At 35.6% G+C, this 25,888-nt stretch overlaps 1 protein-coding gene across 1 annotated transcript; it reads right to left on the bottom strand.

Moving 5' to 3' along the window:
• Positions 1-1,000: 1,000 nt before the first annotated feature.
• On the bottom strand, positions 1,001-20,409 carry fkbp5 (FKBP prolyl isomerase 5). Its single transcript, XM_044121229.1, has 11 exons — positions 18,868-20,409; positions 10,988-11,121; positions 10,719-10,863; positions 10,258-10,400; positions 8,857-8,971; positions 8,616-8,772; positions 6,470-6,560; positions 6,269-6,352; positions 5,999-6,184; positions 5,660-5,899; positions 1,001-4,855 (listed from the first exon to the last, which is right to left on the bottom strand). Exons 2-11 carry the CDS (start codon positions 11,090-11,092, stop codon positions 4,754-4,756), a joined length of 1,368 nt encoding a protein of 455 aa, XP_043977164.1. The 5' UTR covers positions 11,093-11,121; positions 18,868-20,409; the 3' UTR covers positions 1,001-4,753.
• Between the last annotated feature and the right edge of the window lie 5,479 nt (positions 20,410-25,888).

Below are 25,888 nucleotides of genomic sequence, written 5' to 3'. Positions count from 1 at the left end.
CACTAGGACTATTTGTTGAGCAACAAAAATGCTATTTGTATTACATGTAGCCATTTTAAATCAAACACATGCAGACATTTATTTTTATGTTTTTTGGGGGTTTTTTTGCTACACAATAGATCCACACAGTATATAGATACAGTGCCACTCAGAGGTGTAAAGTCCTGTTAAAATACCAGAATTTAGTGATGCAAAACAATGAGGCCGTGATGAATCATTTCGAAAGTATTTTACGTATGACGTGACATTTATTCACAATCCAACTGAAAACACGTCTGTACATAAATAGGTACAATAACCTGCTTCAGTAAATATGCATATCTTTAATATCTTGTTAAAGTTCTTTTCATTAAATTTCAGTATCCATACCTTTTTGGTATCCCACACATAGTTTACAACCTTTACCAAATTCCATTTTATAAAGGTTCTCCAAATCAGTCAGATTCTCCAAACCTGACTGAACAGCTCGTCACAAGATATCTATTTCTACATTTCTTTTCTCTACCCCATTGATAATTCTGTGCAGTGAGTTAACTTTGGTCACTTGTAGCCTCTCTATGATGTACGACTGTAACTGATGGAAGCAAATGTCAGGAAAATCCTTCTGGGACAGTGAAATATTTCACGTTCATCAAATTCACTATAAATGATGGTATTTATGGACACCAGGAAACTGAATGCTGATTTTGAATCAACAGGTGTTTAAACTGAGTACCAATTTAAGGGTGTGGATATTTGCTGCTTTTATACTCAAATAAATGAAAGAAATGCCCTTGTTTTCCCACTGAATTTGAGTGAATGTCCCATTAGAACGTTTTAAAATTATTGATCAAAGTCTCCTATTTCACTTTGCAAAATCCTGACAATTGAACAGAGACTTATACATATTTAAGAGCGACTGTCATTCCACCATATGATTATTCTCTTAAAGAGTTGGTTTATTTTACTGACGTGTGTGTGGGCGTGATCGTGGATGTGTAAAGACGACATGAGTCACACACACATTTAGTCAGAAAATATTTCTTTTGCATAAATGCCGATTCAAAACATGGATCATTTCTTTACAAGACAATGATCATTTCAGTACATGTAAACACATTTTGTGACAGAAAAGCCTCAACAGGTTTGATAAATCCAATCACACATCAGACACACTGCAGTTTACCCAGCTGCTTTTTCTCTACAGTTTTTTTTTTTATTATTTCACATCTAGAATCTTTGATTAAAATTAACCAAAAGGTGACAAAAAAGAAGCCTGAAATAGTTTACTTTTAGTTGCAAGTTGGTAAAATGGCCTGTAAATCCTAGTCTACAAATTAAAACGGCTAGGAAAAAGTACTTCATGCTCATTTTCACTATACAAAATATTTGAATATTTATAGGCAGCAGCACTTGAAAACATTTAGCAACAAGCTGTTTAGAAACCTTGTCAAGATACAATAATATATACAGACACACAAACACAATGTTGTCACTGTGTTTTTTTTTTGTTGTTTGTTTTTTTTTTATGCAAAATCTTTAAGACAGCAAAGGTTTTCATTCTGAACCAGCCAAATGTTTCTAAAACATCTCAATATTATTGTCCAGAGACATTTGGACATGACATACAAAAATGACAGTGTTGGTTGGACAGAGACCAAAGTGCAATATTGCCCTTTACACAAACATTAACACGCTTTTTTTTTTTTTCATTTTTAAAAAGAAATGGATTGAGTATGAAGTAAGAAAAAACATTTTCAGAGCTGAGGCAAAAAAAATAATTCATATCACTAGAAAAATAAATTAAAGAAATTTGTGATGATTCCAAAGTTTCCCACACAGACGAAAAAGAAGCCAAATACAAAGGTAGAGGTGATGTCCTTTTGTTTCGGGTTCTATCGTTACTATAAGCCTTCGAACACATTGTGCCATTTTTTTTGCAGAGGACACGAGTTCAGTTTAACTCTTTAAATGTATTTAAAGCTCCAGAGTGTAAACAACAATTTAGGTTTGAAGGAGGTGGGACTGAAAGCTACTCTGACACAAAACACAAAGTTAGAACTAAATCGTGTTTTACCAATTAACCTAATGTGCACATCTTTGGACTGTGGGAGTGAACTGACGACAAGAAATGAACGTCTCACAGAAAGGCTTTGGGCGTCATGCAGGATAAACCTTCCTGCTGTGCGAGATCTAAGTGCTAAACCACTGCATCACTAATAACATAACACACAGGTGCATCTCAAAAACCTATGACATCCTCCAAAAGTTTATTTACCTCAATAATTTAACTAGATTATTGAAATTATATATTGCCTACCTTCACTAAACATTATATATTGCCTACCTTCACTAAACACAGAGTGTTGTATTTAAAGCACTTATTTCTGTTGATTGTGACTTAAAGCAAATCAAAACTTAATAAGAAACTTAGAATATTACATAAAGCCACTAAAAAGGTCATTTTTAATGGAGAAATGTTATATTGTGGCCTAAATACTGATGAAACCACTGTGAACTCCACAGTCAGCCATCGCATAATAATTGACGCCCTTTAGTAGGAGGGTTTGTCAGAAAAATCACAGCTAAAAAAGCTGGCTGCTCACAGACTGCTGTATCCAAGCACAATAAAAGAAAAGAAAACTAAAAGGTGCACAAGGAAATCCCAGACAAGGGTATTCACAAAGCATGAAGTGGCTGGAGTCAAAGCTTTAAAAGCCACCACACACAGAATATATCCAGGAAGTGGGCTGTAACTGCTGCATTCATTATGTCAAGCTACACCTGAAACACAGATGCCAGAAGTGTCTTATCTGGGGCAATAAGAAAAAAGACTGGCTAGTCATCAGTGGTCCAAAGTCATATAGTTAAATGAAAGTAAATTTAGTATGTCATTTAGATATCAAGGTCCCAGAGTCTGGATGAAGAGCAGAGAGGCACAGAATCCAAGTCGCTTAAGGTCCTGAGTGAAGAGGATTTGGGAGTCATGTCTTCTGCTGGTGTTTGGTCCACTGTTTATTATCAAGCCCAAAGTCAAACAACTTCATGTTTATTTCTGCTGAAAAGCTTTATGGAGACACTGGTGTCATTTTTCAACCGAACTTGGCACCTGTACACCATGCCAAATATCCAATGCTTATTTGACAGTAGCATCGCTGTGCTTGAATAGGCTGGACAGAAAATATGGAGTTATGTCAAGAAGAAGATGAGACACACTCAACAACGCAAAAGCGATGGCTGGTCTTCTTCAGTACCTCAGAGCCACAGGCTGATCACCTCTGTTCCATGATGGCTTCATGCTAAAGGAGCCCTGACTAGGAGGCTTTTTGTTTATAGTCCCAAGTCATACACACACTTTTAGTATGTGTATGTACTAAAGGTACAGAAACATACCTTTTAGGACTTTAGTTACATTTCACTGTACGAAAAGAGGTCTGACTAAAAATTTGATTGATTGATTGGCATAGGAAATATTTTTCCATTGATCTAATGTAATATTTTAATATTCTGCTGAAGATGTTGGGTTTTCATCAACTTAATCTGCGACCTTTAAATCCAGTAACAAACACTTTAAATACACCATTCTGTGTTACGAGTCTCTTTGACTTTCAATTTCTAAACTAAATTACTGAAATAAACTTTAAAATATTGTTGAAGTTTTAGAGAATACACTTCTATTCTGTATTTTGTAGTTTTTATCAGACTAACACTTTTGCAGCTGCAAGTGGCTTAATATGTAATAAATGCCTTTCATTAAACCTCGCACAGATGTTTGTCCTCATTTAGTTGAACTTATCACAGTACCAGACTTGGCTTTTCTGTAATACTTTCTGATAGGTGAAGTATATAAAATTTTAAAAATAAAAAGATATTATCATGGATATACAAATTTTAGTGCATTATCATTGTCAAAACGAGATTAGGAAAACAAAGTGCTCAATTTTTACTCCTTTTCAGCTGTTGACACATTTTAAAAAATATCTACAGACAAATGTCAATCAGGATTTTTCCACGCCTTAAAAATACAGATCTTCGTTTCCGGACCATTTTGGCATCTGTTTGTGCTTTTTTTTTTTTTTTTTGATCTGCAATTTATAAAATCTTTATTGTCTAAAACGAGCTGTCCCTATTATTTATCCATGTTTAACCCAAGCTTAACCTAGGTCGTTGGGTGAAACATAATTTATTGTGTTTTTTTTTTTGTTTTTTTTTAAACGCGACTGAGCTAACAGGTTCTGCCTTTTTTCATCCAAAGTTCATATTGCACATTTTAAAATTTTGCAACGTTTCAAGTCTGAACCCAAAACATGATACACGCATGCAGCTGCCCTAAAAAAGGCCTAATACCAAGTCAGAAGCCTGGAAACCAGCAAGACTGGTCCTGGAAACACACTATGGAGGCACATGTCAGCACAGTGGCCAAATTACTTTTAAAAAAGGGGTGGATTCTTGTGTGTGTGTGTGGGGGGGGAGGGAGGTTTGAAGAAATGAAAGTACTTTTTTTCTAATAACAGATTGGACAAAAAAGTGTTCATATCAATATTCACTCCGTGATTTTTGTAGTACTGTCCCCACAGGGAGGAACGTTCAGGCTGTCCAACAGTACACGTGACAAATAAATGCTGTTCAGCTCACTCTCTGCTTTATATGCAGGAATGGTCCCGTTGGATTTTGGGCTGAAGAGGTGTGGATTAGAGGCTTTTATTCAGCTTCTTCACGCCTCTGCTCCCTGGAGATAGGAGGCTGTCTCCTCTCCCTTTTTCAAATGTTCCTGCTATGACGGGCAGTCCTGACTTCGGCGCCTTCGTTTAATGCCCACTTCGCCGTTCATGCCACTCTGCATGCTCTCATCCTTTCTCCTCTTCATTCTCCCAGTCTGTTTGGAGGAAATGGGATTTAACATGAGCATGTAGGAGAAATCACTGTCAGAGAGAGGTAAGACTGAAACACTGATTGTACATAAAAATGATCATGTAAAAGAAAACTGTATAAAGCACTTTAAAGTTTCCAATGTTTATCAGCCGATTTTTTGAACAGTTTCTTTCTATTCCTGTTCAAGTATTTGTGTCTTTTTCTACTGTGCCAGGAATCGCCATGGGATGTTTCACCACTAGAGGTCAGTATAACACTGGAGAAGTACAGGCAGGATGTGTCAGAACAATATATGATTTTTTCCTTCAAGGAACTAAATAAATAAACATTTCAGGTTTAAACAGATGTTTCGGATTAATCTCAGAATAGAAAAGAGAGAATCTCATACACTGCAAAATTTTACACATTTTTATAAATGTTTTGAAATTATTTCTGTTTGGCTGTTTAACAAATTTTATGCTAAGGAATATGTAAAATTAGGTAGGATTATTTATGTAATTTTTGAAAAAATATATGCATTGTATTGCGGTCACTATTTAAAAAAACTAGCACATATCAGAAAATATGTTTATTGATGCAGTTAATTCTCATTTTATAAACAGTTAAATAAGAACTTTTATTTAAAAGTCTTACAAACATCAAAAAGTACGTTCTTTTCTCAGTACATTAGTTTAAAGCTACATTACGGCACTACTTAACTACATGAACTTATTCATTCTCAGTTTCTTTTCAGGAGGGAAAATAGGGACAAATGTGTTTCAGCATGATTCCTAAACTATATTTAGCCAAGAATGGACAGTTTACAGACCTTGGAGTCCCTCTCCGCAAATTTCTGGAACATGTTGGCGTAGATCCTCTTTTCCTGCTCTTGATGTTCCTTCATCTTGCTTTGGCAGCTGGAAAGCTGAGCGCGAGCAGCACGATTCAAGGGGTTGACCTCCAGGACCTTCTGAAAGTCTGCCATGGCCAGGCTGTACTCGTTGCGGAGAAGCCGTGCTTCCCCTCGGCGATACAGAGCCTTCTCGTTGCTCTCATCGAGCTCAATTACCTTGCACAAACACAGGCACATGGAGAAACATTAACATGCAACAGCAGGTAAACATAGCCGGAGGGGTGTAGACGTGCACATCAAGGTAACGCAGCTCACCTTATTACAGTTGTCCACTGCTTGAGAGAACTCTTTTAGCCGAAGGAAGCATAGTGCTAAATTGAGGTGAGCTGTTAAAAGGTAGTCTTGTATCTTCTTATGCTGCTCCATCCCAGTGCCACACTCCAACTCCAGCCAGGAAATGATCCGCTGGTACTGGATGACTGCCTGGTGGTGCCGTCCCGCCTACCGGTGAAAAATAGGGATCAGTTCTGAACAGATACATAACTAGAGCACCTTAATGGGAAACACCAGCGTTGAAAACTCTACCTTAAAATACTGATTCCCTTTAGTTTTCACTCCAGAGATGAGATCCAGCTTTTCGTTCAAGTCCATTTCCCAGGATTCCTTAGCCTGGTGAGAGAAATTATTATTATTGTAACAAGATATATTTTTCTGATCTAATCGTCTGTAAAGCAACATTTCTGCATTTTATTCATAAAATGACCAAAAGTAAAAACTGTCACTCACCCTTTTAAAGTTTTTTAGAGTAACTTCATACACAATTTCCTTATCTGGTCCAACTTTGTACTCTGGTTTGCCTTCATTACCAAACCCATACCTGAAAATGAATCAAAATCACACAAATTTAATAATTAAACAGAACAATAATTATTAATGGCCCAAATGGTAACTATGATGAATTAGTGATACTCCTTGGCTTTTTGCACATTTTGCCATATTAAGCCTCAACTTCTCAATTTCTAAAGATATTTAATGTTTTCAAACCACCTAGGTATTCTCACAACTAATACATATAAGGAGATTTAATTCCTTATCAGCCCTGGATTTTATTTAGGTGCATTGGAGTAAAGGAGTGTGAATTATGTGCGTAAAAGAAGCCAAAATCCCAATAAAAGACATTTGTGGCTGTAATGTTGCAACATGTCAAGGTTTACTTTTGCCAGCCACAGAAAATGGCAACATTTCTGTGGCTGCCAAAAGCCACATATCATACCAACCTATAATTAAATTTGATAGTAAACCTGCATGACCAAACATCATGTTTAGGAACTAATCACAGAGGGTTAATAATGATTTCACACAGCCTAAGAAGACTTTGTGAAAGAAAAGTTAACATCATTGCCTTTTGAGGCAACCAAAGGATTTCAATATGAAGCACATTCTAGATCCTCTATTTCATTTGTTACAAACCAATAGATTAAGCTTAATTTCAAAAAGTTTCTAGTAACTTAAAGAATGGAAAAATGCATGCGTATATGAGTTAAATGAAAAACAGACTGCTGTTTTTCATTTAACTCCCATCTAAATCTGCAGATTTAGATGGGAGTCTCTGAAGAAGGACAAGAGCCAGAAAGCTCTGATTCATGCATGAACAAAACTTTCCAGTCTTTAATGATCTGAGCCTGAGAAGCACTTGTTGAACTTGAAACTATGCGCTGCCTTGACTCCCAAGGTTATCTACTGTGTGAGTGCAAAACAGTTTTGCTACATATTTATAATACCTCCTTTCTCATGCTTTAGCAGAAAGTAAGACAAGTGGCCACTGTGAGTAAATTGATTTTTTTTTTAAAAGTACTTAGTCTGTTTTCAGTTTCGCTAAAAGAGTTTTACATTTGCGCCAACGATTGCTAATGTGACGTGACACTAGCCATTGTCTGTTTCGTGTAAAAAGCAGTGATGTACTCTTTATTCATGGCTTCTTAGAAAAATTATGAATTTCGGCTGTTTTAGCACAAAATATACACAATTTGAAAAACTAGATTTTTGACTTTTGAAGTATACTGTTTAAGCAACTTAACTACCAAATCTAGCAATTCTTAAAAAGTCGCATACCACATTTTCCTACAGTTGATATCTTGCTTTTGGAATATTTAATCTCGGTCAATATTCTCAAAGCAACTCGTAAAGAATAAAAAAAAGTGTTGAAGAAAGTTGGAAATGTTATGTGTTATGTGCATGTGATGTCAGTTTCTCAATATAATACCTTACAAAAGTTTTCATACCATTTGCAATTTCTAACAAGGTAAAGCAGGGGATAATAGTGAAAGGAACAAAATTTGTACATTTGTTTGAATTTTTTTATATAATAAAAAGCTTTGTAAATTAGAAATCTGTCTCCATTTACACCAATAAATCAAAATAAAATGTTCTTTCAGAGAGCTTCTTGGCCAACAAGCAGAGCTTTTTGTGTTACTTTTCTTTGTGTTGCAGAAAAGTAACACTCAAACACATCATCCCTAAGGTGAAATATGGCAGTGGCAGCTCATGCTGTGTTGGTGTTTTGCTTCCAGAGGGGTCAAGATGGAAGAAAGATTTGTGATTCCACAAAATGTTGACCCAAATACAAGTGTGCTCCAAAAAAGATTCTTTAATTTCAAAAGCTACATTGAAGTTTTTGTTTGTAACCCGTTTTAAAAGCAAAAATATTGAAGGAGTATGAATAATTTAACAAGCCAGTATATTTGTTTTGATTTTTTGGAATATAGACATTTATATATATTACACATTTCTGTTTAATTTTGGTCGACTTTGTAGTTAGTTATTGTAAACTTACAGTCAGCAGAATAAAACATTCAAGAATCATTCTCATTAGAAAATCACAGAGGAAGCAGTAACACAATTAGCATGCTTTAAAGATCTGTGAGAAACTTACTTTGGTTTAAGGTAAAGTAGACAGCATTCTCCTCTCTGCATCTTGTCCATCGCTCGGTCCACCCCCAGAGGAATGCCTTTGTCTTCACCTTGACCAACAATGAAGCTAACGTCCCTGCAGTCAAACAACCGGTCCCCACAGCGTCCCTCCAGGTGCACTGTGTGAAACATGACACACTCAACCTCTGACAATATAATTTAATCATAAAGGTATTGACCTGTAAAACAAATGTTGAGTTTACCATCGACGCTCGCTCCATCGTTGGGATTACTGTAACCTTCCCCTTTGACCTTTATTCTCCTCATAATGCCGCCGTCAGCTGTAAGTATTTCTCCTTCAAAGTTAAGCAGCTCCATCTGTTGTAAAAAAAAAAAGGAAGACATTTTTCTCACCATTTCTCTCAAATAAGATAATGTAAGACAGAGTATGACAATGGATCTCTGTAAAACTTAGCATTTCAGTGAATGTAGGAGGAGAGAAAAGAAAGAACTTAAATAAAACAGGTAACAGACATTAAAACAAAACGGGATAAAACTATGTCTGCCAGAGACAACATGAAATTAATGGTAAACTTATCACAAGTCTTTTTTGCGATGGTATGTTATTTTGAATACTCTGAACAGTATTAAAAAGCACTGAAGTTTTATCTAGCTTTGTAAAAGTAAACAGGTGGCGCCTATGTAATTTGTAAATGACGGGATACTGAAGATAACAGTAACCAGTGACTGTGTGACTGGGAACTTGATGATTGGTTTGTAGTCCATAAGTTACCATTCATTTTTGAATGAAGTGTAATTTTAAAAAATGACATTTCATTGGGTTTACTCATTAATTTAGCACAATAAGATAATTTTTTTTAGCTACTGAAAAATCTAAAGTTTGCATATATTTTCTAAGTTTTAGTGGAACTGCCTTTTAAACTGTATTATTTACCGTATGTTAAATGTTTTGAGCTTCCTGCCATAAATGTCTCACATTAATTTGACAGAATTTTGTCAGAACCGCTCTCATTTAGAAAGTTTTGTAGGCAACCTTGCTCAAAAACACACACACAGGTTATCAGGACACTTACATCAATGCTTTGTGATTAGCATTCCAAACCACTTGTGTTTAGTTATCTCCAAGCCACTAGTGTCATCGTCCATGTTTCAATATTTCCATACAATGTTCTATCCCCATGATGCCATCTATTTTGGAAAGTGCACAAGTCTATCCTGCTGCAAAACTCCTACATGATGTGACGCTGCTGCCCCCACATAGTTAACAGTAGGGATGTTCTTCCCCTACTTTCCTATAAATGTAACAAAACATATATGTGTGTTATTGAGAAGAATATTACAAAAATGCCTGATATGAAGTTTGGAAATGTTAAGCAAAATTACAATCCTCTTGAAATGTTCAATACCTTCAGTTAATTAAAACATCAGAGTGTCTCTTTAAAGAGCCACGTAGCTCTTTAAAGAATATGTGAAGCTGAGACAAGGCAGCTGTATAGGCAAATGAGGCATTAAAATAGAAACACTTGTTAATCTTATAATCAGCAAACTCAGGCTTTAGACACAAAAGATGTGCTTCCACATCAGAAGACTTCCTCAGACTGATTTAGAATTAATCCCAGGCTGCAGCAACAGGGCACACCTACCTCAAATACTACTAAAGAGTTGGGAGGAATTTTGTCTGGATTTCCAGTCGGTCCGTAGGCATAAGCTGGTTTACAGAGCAGGGTGCACACCTCTCCTCTCTGCATGGACAACACACCAATGTCCCATGCTTTCAGGACTTGTCCTGTGAGAGAATAAAGATTCAGAAAAGTCATTAAAAAATGTACGAAGTAATCAAAAATGTGGTTCACTATGAATACATTTGCTGTGAAACATGACGCTGCTTCCAGAGAGCATTAGTTTATATTTGCATAAAAGCTAGACTGGAAACAAGGAAATGCTTCTGTGGTATTTGTTTAAGTAAATAATTATGTATTCCCATCAGCTATTAAAAAAGTAGGTCTGTCACCAAGTACTTTGGTATTTCTGCTAATTCCTATTTAAAGTAAAATATAGCACAAAGGACTCAGGAAGTTTCACAAGAATGACCGAGGGCAGCTACCTTTTCCTACATTAAAGCAAAAAGGCTCCTTCCGTTCCCAACTGCAATCAAATTTCTTCCCAGTAAGCAGTTTTCCAGTGTAGTGTACGGTCACTTTGTCCCCAATCATTGGCCGGTCCCCATTGAGTCCCTGACGCTTCACAACCTGAAAAAAAAGTAAAGATGGAAAAAGAATTTTCCATTAAACAACATCTAAAAGAGCAGCAGCTGTAAAAGTCAAAGGAAGTTGAAAACAATGTGCAGAAAATGTAAGCAAAGAAAATTCACACCTTGAAAACTCCCTGATCTTTTCTTGGTGTTACGTCAATACCATTCGCAGCAAAGACAGCTGTTGCTGACTCATCGTCCATGGGCAAAAACTGATCTGTGGTCATTGCTGCTTTAAGAGCATCACACGATAACACTGCAAAAGATGCAAAGAAACACACAAGCCAACAAGTCAACAGTCTGATCTCTACTGATTCTTTTATGCTTTTAGCTTTGGTTATGGAAAATCAAACATTATGTAACTCTTTTTTGCAACAGTATGGCCTGAACCATGAATAAAACCACGAATAAAATGCTAAACAAAATCAAGCCCGAATGAACAACTTTCATCTTCACATTATATAACCTGAACCTTCTAAGGACATGTGTTCTGAAGCTATGCATTGAGCTGGACTCATATTAATAGCTTTGCTGAAAAATGCCTCATTAACAACTATATGAGGAGCACCACTGTAATACACCTTGTCTGATCCCCACACAGATTAGGTCATTACATAACCAGAACTCTGTGCATGTCGCTTTCTTCACTCAGCCGTGTTCCCTCACAAATTGAGTTACTTGGCATCGTGCTCTTTGACTCTCTCTAAATAATGTCAGGGTATTGCACAAGCACCAAAACTACGCATGCAACACAGCGGAGTGGCATTCAGATGTTTGTACAGTATATTTTTCTAAAAACCTCTTCATTATTAGTGACGTCTTCTCTCTGAGAGCTTTAAACACGCAGGGAGAGCGTGGGCTTAGCCACACGCTCACACTCTGTGCTCATAAAGCTGTGCCGTCTCAAAAAGAAAAACAAAGCTCAGATATTCCTGAAATGGATCAATATACCGCTTCAAAATTTGAGGTTTTGATTTTCGTAATTAAATGCTGTGGTATATTTCAAATATGATCTTTTCATTTACCTTCCTGATTGTTTTTGCACACATTTGGTCAGTAACACAACAGAACTATTCACAAAATAGCAAGCTCTACAGATACACAGATATACAGTACTTCAGCTAAATTATGCCAGAGGGTCATATTGCAATGTTTCTATTAGCATTGAACAACATTAGCATGGGAAAAAAGAGGCCATCTTGACTTCACTGCATTCACACCCTTTGCACATGGAGATGCTAAAAAATTAAAAACAGAGTAGGACAATATTTCATATACATTTTGAATAGATTGAAGTGAATTTGTTTCAACTTAAAGGAACATTTGGCTGATTTGCCAATAATAAAATGGAGGGGAAAAAAAAAAAAAAAAAAGCATTGGCAAAGAAAGTCTGTATGGGCATGTGCGAAGGGAGCACCATGATTATGGAGACCCACTAACACACTTGCCTTATTGTGGTTAAAGAGAATAGCTACTTTACCCATTGCTTTACACAAGCAGAAGCAAGCAATGCTATATTTGCAAAGAAAAACACAGTTAGCTTTAGCATTGGCATTGAAAAGAACAGCAACATAAACAACACAGATTAAGTCAAAGCTCCCTTTGTTACTGTTTATGTACAAGAGGGTGACCATATTTTGATTTCCAAAAAAGAGGACACTTGTCCCAGTCCTGAAACACTTCAATGAAACAATCAACATCTGTATTTTTATGCAGTTTTTAAACATAAAATACCACAAACCAACATGGTTTGGTCATGTGGCATTTGTTCAGTGATATTTATGATTATCAAGTGTTTAACAGAGGCAGAGAAGCAATGTAGGCGGTGTGGTTGCTTGTAAATGGTGTTGAAAGTGTAGGAAAATATAATGTATATGATATCATTAAATATTGGTAAATACTGCCATGCCAGCAGAATTAGTAGCAGATTTTCATACTACCCTGATTTTTATACTGGTGCATCTTAATGACTACTGTTTTGTAGCTTAGAAAGTTTACCTTTAATAATAATCTCACCTTTTTAAGTCAACTGGGAATCAAGTTTTAAAAAAATCTGAAATGTTATTTAATCCAATAATAAAAATAAAAATCAGATGTCTTTATAAGGACACTAAAAATGTGTTTTCTACTCTTTAGTGTTCTCTTTATTTATCAGATTTATCCTCAGTTAATGAACTCTCACTCTGCACAAGGTTTTTATATTTTTCGTGTCCATGTGATCTAGTAATGCGGCCACAGCTATAAAAGGCCTCAAGACTCTAGAAGGCCACAGACATAGAAGTTAAAAAAAAAAAACATTTATATGCTTAGATGTTATTTTATCATTCAAACCAAATCAGATGTTGTTTGCATTATGCTAAAGTACTTCAATATGAAAAGGTGTTTTCTCAGTACAATCTGCCACAACCGGCCCTTTGAGGACATTCATGATCTTGAGTTGGCCTGAAATGAAAATGAGTTTAACAGCCCTGGTTTTCAGTATATAACGTTTAGTCCTAAAAGTCACTGAATGACATTAGTTGATGCTTAAATTTCCATTTCCATAAAGGAATAGCAGAGGGCTACGGAAGCACATTGCTGTTACAGAAGAAAATTTGTTTTTAAACACTACTGCCTTGAAACATGATAATTATATTGTATAAACATTTTAATATATTGATCAAACATGACATTATATTGTGCAGACGTGATAATTATCTTGCGTAAACATAATTTTATCTAGAAGGTGCCTACAGTGTGCTTTTACTGCAGTCATTATGAAGACTAGTGCAAAGGCCAAGTTAGTCAAATTTTAGTTTTACTACAAGCTTTACTATTTGGTCTAAGACATGGAGAGAAACTGATGCTGCTGTACATTGCTGTTGAAGTTATTGTAAGTACAATAAGGATTCTAAATAGAATGGGCCTGCACACAAGAAACAATCTGACCGATCCTCTAGATATGGCAGCCCTCCTCATTGACCAGGTGGAGAGTTATGGGAGGTATCAGTTTCACCACCTTGAATGTTTTCAATATGGAGATGTTGTGACTTGGAGTACAATAAGACATTTGTTAAAATTTATGGACCCTATCAACGTGGAACAAAGGCAAAGTAGGCGGCTGATGCGACACTTTTATGTAAATCTTTTACCTAATTTCATGAGGCGCAGATGTCATAGTTTATGTAGGAATCTCAACAAAGGGCTATCCATAGTTTTAGTCATTCATTCCTCTCCACATGTATCCCAGATTAATTTGGCGTTCAAACTTCTACCTACTGTTGAGTCTCACTTTCAATGCAGCATAAAAGAAAACTACCATCATTACGTTCGCACAATATAATTATCAAGTTTATACACTATATTACCATGTTTGTACAATATAAATAGCATTTTATAATACGACAGTGTTCAACGACTTACTTTCCTCCATGACAGAGGGACTGCAGAGAAATCAAGAACATTTTAAGAGTAACAATAAATTAGTAAAGCAAAACTACATCTATGTAGAACCACAAATGGACTTTTGTTTTAGCTCGTACACATATTTTTGAGTTTTAGTTTCTTTAGTTAAGTTTACAAATTCTAGTTTTGCTTTTAGCCTTGTGGTTCACTTAGGAAATACTTAATGTCACAGTGATGCAGATTGCAATCTGCATCAATAATCTGAATGAACCAAAATTAGAAATGCATCTATTTCTCTTTGTAATAATGTTCTTTTTAGACAAACAAGATAACAAGATGTTATGTGTGCATCCTGGCTGGCTGTAGGGAGGCTCAGTCAGTGGCAACTTCACACATGCATGATTTATTAGCAGTCAGGACCCAAAGGTAGCAGCTCTGACTGAAGCTGGAAGGGACTCGCTTTTTTGAAAAGGAGCCTGTAGAAAACTTACTGAACGTAACAACAGAGCATCTAAGTTGGCAAAACTGAGCCTTACGCATGTTCAATTGGTGTCAGTGACTTCAATTATCTGTCCTCTATAGATGTTGGGAGGTAAAACATCATGTTTTTGTTGCACAAAGCATCAGTTCAAATTTACTTGCAGACACTGAGTTAATTTCCTGTGTGTATCTGTTTCCATACTTTTATACTGGCAATTGTATTTATACACTAAATAACACTACAAGTAACATCTAACGCATTTTGCCAAAACCATAATAGATATAACGTAATTACTAAAACTTATTAAGTATTTTATTTAAAATAAAATAAATATGTATATCTACAATAACAACAGCTGTTTTCGGGGGTTTTGTTTCCAGTTAGCCGCTATACCAGGAATAAGATGTGCTGTTCCTGTTTATGTTCCAGGTGTTCTTAGTGGTGCAGCACAACGAGCAGAGACAAGAAGTTAGAAAACTAATGGTTTGAAAATCCATTGAGGTTTACTGGTTGTGGGAGTCTATTAGATAGTTATATTGTTACATCCATACTGCAACTGTATAGGCAGGTAGTTATGCTGGTGGTTAGTAACATTTTAGTTGTGGATGTTGCTTGTTGAACAACAGACACAATTATTAAAGTCCCTCTGGCTATTAGTCATATGCTGTAAGTGTTCACTGGATGCCATTGCTGTGAATTTTCAGTTTTGGGAATGCAGCTGAAGTGTTTTTAAGCTGCTAGAATTTATTGCATAGAACGATGGGTCTGAATTTACACACAGGATGGAAATTTGTTTTGAGTGTTTGAATTTATTGTCCTACCTCAGTATTACTACTTGTGTTTATAAATCTGGACACTGCCAACATTTTATCCAAGTTCATGCCAGAATAAATTTCAGACACACTTCAGTAACAACACGACAGCAAAATTTTTATTATTAGTATTATTATGGGATAATGAGTATTCCAAAGGTGTTAGAATCAATAACAATAGTATTGGATTATTTTTAGAAATATTTTTAACATCAACTAATGAAAGACGAAAGAGCTTCAAAGATATACTACAGACGTCCTAAATTATAATAAAATACAATTTTGAATTAAACGCTTCAAATAGCTATTTTCTTTTTGATGGACAAAGACTGTGGTTATGAATAGACAAACACAAATGTTTAATTAAATAGAAAATGTAAAACTTTGCATTTTACAAACAAGCTGATGCTCTGTTCTGGTCAACACACTGCCACCCCAGTAAAATGGTTTCATACTTCAGAACAATTAGAATTTTATTACACAAATCTGACCTTTACACTGGCATTATCACGAGAACATCTCCAGCTGTAAAGCTACACAGGAGTCAGAGGTAACAAAAATTACCGAACTATTTCACACTTGAAGTGACATAACAGTCGATGATGAAACAGGTCTGTACGAAAAAATGTTCAGTATGTAGCCAGGCAGACAGGTCTGTTGCCAACATCACAGACATCCATGCGGAGGGGAGAAGAGAAAACAGAAGTTTGCCAAACCCATAAAAGCTGTAATGACACATTGCTGTTGAAGCTGCTGCATGCTGACTCTTTTATCTCATCAGCAATTATGTTCCACTTTCCCAAATCAATCCCAACAACTAGGTCCTCTTTGATGGAATTATCCTGATATGGTGAAAGTACAATGGAAAAGGAACGGTCATGTTAAAGCATGTTGTCAAGCAGGATGGTTACCAATATGCTTTCACAGGCAGCAGCTGAGATATTAACACTGGTAGATTTTGACAACATTTAGGAAGTAACAAAAAGGGTTTTTTTCACAATGAGATACTCTTCCTCTGACAGAAGAAAGAGTATTTTTGTCTCATTAGGGAGTGATATCTTTTTCCTTTTTTTGCTGCCATTACAATAATTAGTTTAGATTTTTGATTGCAACATCAGGAGTGTGTTCTGGCCAATTATCTGATACAAGAAAGCATAAAAGCTGTGGAGGAATAAGTCGTAAAGCGTATATTTGACCTAAAACTGGACAAAAACCCTTTTTTTCAGATATTCTCAACAGAACAGAAACATTTCTATTTTGAACATGTAAAAAATGATTCCTATAAAAATGCAAAATATTCTGCTCATTAGACAAATTGCAAGATAAGGGATTATATCTTCTCAGTGGGAAGAAAATCATGACTTTTTCAATTTTGTTCAAGTTAAGACAGATTAGGGGAAATTGCTTCTCTGTTTCCACTGATTAAACACTTACAATTCATATCTAGTTTTCCGGAGCAAGTAAAAACCTTGGCTAAAAAGTCAGCAGGTTGTAACATTAGGAAGAGGATGGCCTACGCTTCGACTGCAATTCAGCAGTCAGCTAACATTTGCAAGGTGACTTTAACAGCAGCTTTAATTAGCTGCATCAATTTTCTGAATGTCATTTGCTTTACAACTCTCTAAAAAAACATTTTGTTGCAAGGATTGCCTTCATAATAAATAATTTGAATCAATTTTATTATGTAAATATTAAACCTCAGCTGGATGAGCCAGCAACAAGATTGTCTTTCTGAACACGGGTCAGAATTTGAAATGATTCTTATAAGTTGGCCAATGCAAGTTCTGCACACCTTAACCCACAGGTCAAAATCATGAAGACCTAAATGACTTGCATCCCGTCGCTCTGTTCCTTGACTTTTTGTGCCTCTCTTAGAAATAAAGTGTTTATCTGCAAGAAGAGTACAAAATGTTCCCTCCATCAGCCACAAAGCCCTTTTATGGACTTATAAATTTTATAGATTTCATCTTACATGTAACTTATGCATGCGTCAGTCTTTGTGTGTGTGTTTGTGTCTGAACACAATGTTCCTTCTATTCACAGTTCCCGCTGGCAAAGCCTGACAGCATTCGCCAATCGAAGACCCCCTCACGTACAATCCAGCTTCAAATCTTTTTTTGGGGGGGAGCAAAAACATCCTATTTAAAATTGTCGAACTGAGGGTGTTACATTCACATGTTGGCTATCCCTGTGCATAATCTGTACCAGAAAACAACTACAACAACTCTAAATAACTGACATTTCCCACAGCATGAGTAAAAGTTTCCAATTTCACCCATTTTGATCTTTTCGTCTGCTGTGGTTTCCATCTGCTGTATTATCAAGTGTGAGACACTAAAATAAACAGGGTGTGAATATGGCTACGATACAGATAAGATGGCAAGTATAGACTTCATGTACCAAAAAACTAAGATACCCTGCGGAGGAATGCGGGAAGAGAACACAATGAGCCAAAGAGCACATCCAGAGAAGCACGCAGTGTATCTGTACATTCTGTCTCACATCCGTACTCAGTTGCTGATTCATACCTAAACAAGTGGAGACACTGTGTGTGTGATAAACCTGTACACCAACATCCCAAAGCACGGTCTGAGTCTGGTTTCCTTTACTCGCTCCAATCTGTTACAATTTAGCACAAAAGCTTTGTAAAGTCAAGTTCACAGAGGTCACTTTTTGGAAATGTTGCAACAGTGGAAAGATTTTTTTTAATGACTAAGTATGCCTCTCAGTTTATTTTTAAAGTTTTAGCCAATAAAATGACATAAACACTGTATAATTATATATCTGTATTACCTCAATTAACTATACGCCTATTTTCAAAGACAGAAATGGTGCAAAAAAAAAACTGTGCCTCTACTTTTATCCTCTTCACCTGGTTTGAATCTAATACGGCCATAAATTTAGAGTTACTCAGTGAACTTGCAATCTGCCCTGTAATAAGCATCATGGCTTTAAAAATGAAGCACACGATGTACCGGAGTTAATGTTATAATTCTAAGAAGTAGCCATGAAACCTGTAATTTATGAGAAAGACATCTAAGCCTTCTCGGGATTCTGGATGTTCTCATCCTCCTTCTCCTCCGGGACCCATACAAACGTAGACGCATGCAGAAAAAATAACAATCTAGCATCAACCCTAAAATTAACTAAATTTGTCTCACTTTTTTTTTATTTGCTTGTTTTTGAAATAAAATCGTTGCGCATAACAAGTGTCCATTCACTGCCAGTCGTGAATCAGAAAAGCCGGTAAGCTTGAAATCAACTTCTGGATCCAAGTTTTTTCTGCAACAGAGTTAATAAATAGGAGGAAAAAAAATACACTTACATTATCTCGTGATCCGCCTTTTTTTGTGTGTATAATACGTATAAAATGTTCCCGGTCGCTGCAGTTGAACGCGTCTTCTCCCTCTATTAATTCAAGTCTGCGCTTCTTCTTATCTTAAATCCAGCTGGGTACTAAGTGTTCTGCCCATGTGGTTTTTAGGTAGCGCGCTTTTGTCTCTTTTACCCCACTCTCCCCTGTTTCTTTCTTTCTTTTTCCTGTCCTCACTTGATGATGACTGGCTGTGTCGGTGTAGTCCCCACATGCAGCTCTGTCTGACTTCAAAATGACACTGTGGAGACACTATAGACACAGAGACGAGACGCACGGAGTCAGAAATTGACAGAGAGAGAGAGCGATAGAGAGGAGGTTGGTTGGGGGGGGTAGAAAAAAGTGTGTGGTGGGGGAGGAGGGGGGGCAGAAACGTGTAGAGTTGTGGGAGGGTGTTTAGTGTAAAATTACGGGCAGGTCTTGGAAAGCAGCCACAAAGTAACACAATGTTCCGGCTGTACTGTAGCTGTACCGCTGCCGCTGCTGATGAGAACACTGTGTTCCAATAGACACCCTGACCTGTAACCCGTTCCGTGCCAGGCCGGGAACAGCCTGTTCCGCAGCAGACTGTCCTCTCTCTCTCTCTCTCTCTCTCTCTCTCTCTCTCTCTCTCTCTCTCTCTCTCTCTCTCTCTCTCTCTCTCTGTCTGTCCCTCTCTTTCTGTTTCTTTCTCTCTCTGTCTCTCTCTCTCTCTGTCTCTCTCTCTGCTCAGCTGACAACACATATCAACAGCACTGCCTGCCTGCACTCATACACGGGGATGTGTAAGCACCGAAATAAACGTACACCTCAGAGTCCGATAAGACGCGCGCTTTGACGGATTACTGTTTCTGAGAGGGACGGTAAAAACCCCGCCTTTTTGTCTTATCTTCCAACGTGTTTTCTACTTGCTTTTAAACTACCTGCCGTGTTTCCGCTAGGAAGTGCTTAACAAATGCTATTTTTATTCAACATCTCCATCGTTTGTTTAAGTAGCCTATGTGTATTTTTTTAAGAAAATAAATCAGTGATGCGTTGGTGCCTTCAGGCTGCAGCGGTGAAACAAGCAGAGTCCAAAAACTAAGGGTAGGAAATATCAGCTAGACAACAAATGCAAATAATAAAATAAAAAAAAATAAAAACTGCCTTAATTGATTATTTAAGGTCTATAGGGATTAATGCATTGAGATTAACATGTAAGAAAGAGAATAAAGCAATCGCATTAATCCAGCAACGTGACGCAAAAACTAATTCCCAAAATATAGTGACAGACATTCCCTGGCAAAAGGCTGGATCCAGAGCTTCAAAGTAAATGTCCTCATTTACCAGGGTCGTAAACACAAAGCCACACTGGGACACAAGATCTGAACGCAAAGTTCAGACCAAACTTTTTATGAAATGTTGCAGATAAAGTGTAAATAAAACATGTTTGTTCAGTTCTTCCCATGAGTTTGAATCACACATCACAGAAGAAAATAAAGAAAATATGTCTAAAAACAAATCCAGCATAACATTACACATGCATATATATATATATATATATATATATATATATATATATATATATATATATAGATAGATAGATAGATAGATAGATAGATAGATAGATAGATAGATAGATAGATAGATAGATAGATAGATAGATAGATAGATAGATAGATAGATAGATAGATAGATAGATAGATAGATAGATAGATAGATAGATAGATAGATAAATGCATACATCTGTGTTCTAATTTGAAGTAGTCAGACATTTTCGTAACATTTAAGCATAGCTTTTTAGGCACTGCTACTAAAAATGTTGAATGTTTAATTCAAGTTTATTGGTGTACAGAAGACATGCTCCGAGCATGTGCCCAAGAAAATGTATCTGGTAAGATATTGTAACCCTGTAAAGTTGATATATAATTATATGTAATTAATATGTCCAATCTAAAGCACATTTTATAATTCCTGCTAGAAACAAAACATTGTGTCTTTTCGAAAGTACTTCACTATCTGATAATATAAACATATTTTGGAAATCAGTTAACTTCCATCTCAACCATTACTTTCTCCAGCTTTAAAACATAAAAAAAATAATGCATTACTTATGAAATTGATCAAATAACCCTAACTGAAAGTAGCTCAGGTCTACCTTGTATTATCACCCCATAATTAGGATCATAGCACATTCTAATAGTCATATAATAGCTGACATCAGTTTTTGTCTTTGCAAATGTGACTGATATATTAAAATACTAAAACACAGGTTAGAACGGATTAAAAAAAACTCATTTTAATTCTTCTGGAGAGGAGACAAATACAAAGAGGTTTCCTTATCTTTCTTTCCAGTTTCAAAGACATAGAATCATGCATGAATATTTTATGATAATAACAATCAAAGGATAACCTTTCCACTTTTACTCTACCTTAAAGTTAATATCTCATGTTTACCTATTATCTTTACTTACTTTTGCTATATTTAAGTTTCCCAAATGCTTTTTTTGTTACTGTTATCAGATTGTGCTGTTGACCCATATTGTTTACATGTCTAATTTATGGCACATATTAATGTTTATATTACTGCTGACATCACTTGTAGCTATGCAGTGCTACAGATAATTAATGTACTAAAACAAACCAAATTGTTGTTTACTTTGAAAGAATGTTAAACTTTGATTTTTCTTGAGCGGAAAGCTTTCACTCAGTTGATGCAATCAAGTACATCTGTATTCTTTATCTTCTTTATAATAGAGGTAAAAGAATGTATCATGCATGTGAACCCAGTTATGAATCTGGATGTACTTTTATTTTATGTGCAATTTCCTAATGCTTTTAACTTATTTCCTTTATGATTAGACAACAGTATAAACATTTATTTAAGCCTTGTTTAGATTGCTTCCCTTTCATAATGTTGAGAAATTTAATGTTTAATATTTTATTACCTTGTTTTGCAAGTCAACCTTTAGTCTCTTAAGAAAATCATGCCACTGTTGTGAAATTACTTTTATAGGAACAACAAAAGATATCCTGTTATAAGACTTTAAAATTTCAAGTCATTCTCAAGGAGCCAAGTTGCAAGTAGAGACTAATTCAATAAATTTGAACGTTATTGAAAAGTCACATTACAGACTAATTACACACAGATGGACGTGTAAAAAAAACTTTTATTTCAGTTAATTATGATGATTTTACAATTATGGTTAATGAAAACATGACATTTAAAATCAGAATATTACACCAGACCAATAAAAATACAGAAATGTAGCCCTAATGATAAGTATGTGATTATTTGTTTTCAATTTTCAGTACTTGTAATCTGGAAAAATTTGCCTAATCAGTATTTATTGAATATGGCTGTAAGTGTAACTTACCAGTCCAAAGTCAACATTTTGGTCTGGTAAGATGACTAAACAACAAAGAAATGTGAATGTTCATTAAATTTTATAACTGTAGTGGTGAACAATTCACAGTATCAACAAAGCACCCATAAATACTGATTATAAACAAACACAACACAGAGAGTCAAATTAAGTTATTAGACATTATCCAAGTGTTTGTGTTGTACTTTATGATGCTATAAACCTGACATCAATCTAAAAGGGTATAAATGATATTTACACCTTTTCATTTTGGTTTTGAGTTTTAATGAAACTTGACATAAAAATAAATTAATAAAAAGCATCTATCATATATCAGTATTAACTGTTCATGATAGTTCGCTATATTGACAAAAAAAAAGTCAATATGGCTAATTTAATGTTCAGAGTCTGTAGTTTGAAAAAATCTTGAAAGCAATAAGTGATATAATCAAATTAACTTAAAATAAAATAATTCATTACCTTCTGTGTTAAAGAACATTTTTACCCAGACAGTTTCACAGTCAGTTGCATTAATTTGTGGCTTATGGAGTTGTAAAGATTATTAAGACCATTTCTAAACTGTGTAAGTGACAGTTAACGTTGCTGTTTGTAGCTGATTTATGATTACTCAAAAAACTTAGTCTTATCTGAATTATTAACTTGTCCTGGCATGGTGTCCTAAGCTTTACTAACAAAAAACATTGAGTGGTGATGATGAGGGTTATTTATTACATTTCCATTTCATTAATAAATAACATTTTAATAAATGTGTTTTGACACACGCACACACACACCCACACACACCTATATATATACAAGGCCACTAAAGTATTAAGGCTAAATTTATGTCTATTAAGTAGCGAATCCTTTGTGTAACAGTTGCTTAGTAAAACATGATAAACAAACATTAAAGAATCTCCCCTGACATAAATGTTCCCGCAGTTTCCTGGTAGTCTAATTTATAGTCTAAGCTGAGATGTTTATAGTACATTGAATCACCTGTAAATACTGATAATTAAAACACGCTCCTAGTGAGAACCTGGGTTATTAAACATAATCAAAATGTTTGTGAGCATGCATGCATAGTTGGTGTTATAAGCATGACCTAAAACTAAAAATGAACTCTTTGGTGGTTTATGCAAAGGTTTATTTGACACTTAGATTAAAAAAACATAAGAAAGGCTTCAACATGACTGTAGGTTAAGGTACTTTCCATGTTACTGATTCAGACACATTTTGTTTCATTCTGAGTCAAAGGGTTCTTTTTCTATTTATTTTTTTTGTTTGTTTGTTTGTTTGTTTGAAGCAATAACAAACATGAAGCAATAACATGAAATATTTAAAGTATAAATAATCGTGATGGATAAAATTACTTCTGTTCTCTTGAAATGCACGAATTAGGCCATTGGAGTTCATCTTGAGTCTTCAAGTGCCAGTGTCCTATCAGGTTTTACATTCGTTTCCACTGAGTGACACAGCACTTGTTGGTGTGGTTCAGTATGCTACTTTATGGTTCAGTTAATTCAGAAGAGCGCTTCCACTAGGGCTGTGCCGGTAAATCGATTTGCATAAGAAGCTCAGTTTTCATTTACTATGATTCAAAATCGATATAACATATCCTAAAATCGATTTTTAAAAATGAAACAAATCCACTTTTTGTCAGCCTCCTATAATAACATCACCATGCAACTGGCTTTGAAACATACTCATGCACAGAGAGCACCAAAACCAAAAGCAAACCACAAAAATGAAAGAGAGAAGTTCAACCTGCCCCATTTTTGTTGAAGGCAAACATTTGGATTTGCTTAGGTTTTTACTTAAGTCCCGAGAAGACCAAGCTTGACATAGATTTCATTGTCTACAAAATTAATACTAAGGACTTTGGAAAAACCGCAAATGTACTCAACCAATTGGACCCTCAGTGCAGGCGCAGTTAAATCCAAACGCCCACTGTTGAGTCATACCAGTTTGACAACAAACTCGACGCACTTGTTCTTGTCAAACAGTGATGTTTTTATCTGCACCCAATCAATGAATTGTGTTGAGCTACTCCAGTAGCTCCACCCTAACCGTACTATACCATTATTCTATGAGCCTACAACTGAAGGAGGACCAGGGATGATGCGGCACAGATTGGTTGTACCGACTGGTTTTCTCATGGAAACAGACAAAATAGCATTTCAAACTGGTGGTGGAAAAGCTTTCATGAATTGAACCATAAAGTAGCATATTAAACCAATCTGACCAGTGCCATCATGCTCAGTGGTAACGAGGCAGTAGATGTGTCCGTACTAAAACACAGCTGATTCAAATGGTCTTGCTTCTTCCTCAGGGTGTCAAAGTTTTGCAGAGGCCTGCTGTTGAACCATCCTTTGATTTAGCTGTGTTGAACCATAGAAAGAGCTAAAATATATATGATACAGGCCCTTTGTATCATGGGCCTGTTTTTTTTCCTGGATGGCGATTATTTTCTCTCAGATTTTAAATGGAAGAGAAAGGGTCAAGATATCACAATCCATTATTTCAGTGATAAGATACTGAATCGTTGTGTGAGCTGCACTGATTGTCTCAAGGTTTTCCTCAGTTTTATTCGCAGCATATACTGATTAGCACACTAGCCATTATACTGGTTAGTGTTTTTCTGGGTTCAGTATAGATTATGGATTTCTGAACCTCTTATTCCAATTTCTCTGCCCTAAAGACTATGTCATATGAAAGAGAAAATATGTGCTGTACATCCTTTCATAAACCAATTGAAGAGCTGCATTTTCATCGATACTTATTCATCTGATTTTTATTTTAGCTCAAATAAAGTTCACCAAAGTACATACTGTTAGTTGCAGAACCAAATAATTCTTTGGAGTTTCTACAAATGTAGTTATTTTTTTGTGTCTGACCTCTCAGCATTTGATCTCCAATCAGTACCATTCCAACAAAAATTGGTCATTTCTAATCTCTGTGTACGTTTGTGTATGTTTCTGTAATGAATGACATTTCAAAGAAGTGACAATGTTCTAAGGAAAGTCTGATGTGTTTTATGCATCAGACTTAAAACACATCAACATATCTGTGATGTTTTTGCTTCTAAAATATAAGTAAAAATGCTTCCACTGCATAGCAAGCTGTGTTTCATTTGCTCATAATTATTTTCACCATATAAGTTCTTTACTTGTTTCCAGAGTTGAATAGCATACCCAAATGAAGAAACATTACTACAAATACATAACAGAATTACAAAAACATAAACGCATAAGAAATAACTTTTCAAAATATTTCTTTGTCAATATAAAACTTATGAAATTAACACTTATAGTAGGTAATGACCGGGTAAAGTAAAGTACTTCCAGTGACAAATCTAGTTTATACTGGGTCTTCTTGACCTTCAAATTTGACAACAGGTTCAGCAGATGGCTTTTGAACAACAAAGCTGGTGTAAAAATGAGAAGTCTCACTTCAACTTATTCTGTAGGTGTGTTTCTGAGTCTGGTGTATCTTTGGTTAAATCATGTTTGTTTTGTCATTCAGTGAAGTTACCTATAATGGATAGAGGAGTATTCAGAAATTTTACTCAAGTAAGAGTACCAATACATAATTATATCACTCAAGTAAAAATTAGTGCGGATTCCCCCCCCAAAAGTTACTGAATGAAT

Source organism: Gambusia affinis, linkage group LG07 (assembly GCF_019740435.1).
Source record: "Gambusia affinis linkage group LG07, SWU_Gaff_1.0, whole genome shotgun sequence".
In the NCBI taxonomy this organism is placed as follows: Eukaryota; Metazoa; Chordata; class Actinopteri; order Cyprinodontiformes; family Poeciliidae; genus Gambusia; species Gambusia affinis.
The sequence above is the reverse complement of the archived record's forward strand: the minus strand, read 5'-3'. Positions and strand labels throughout refer to the sequence as shown.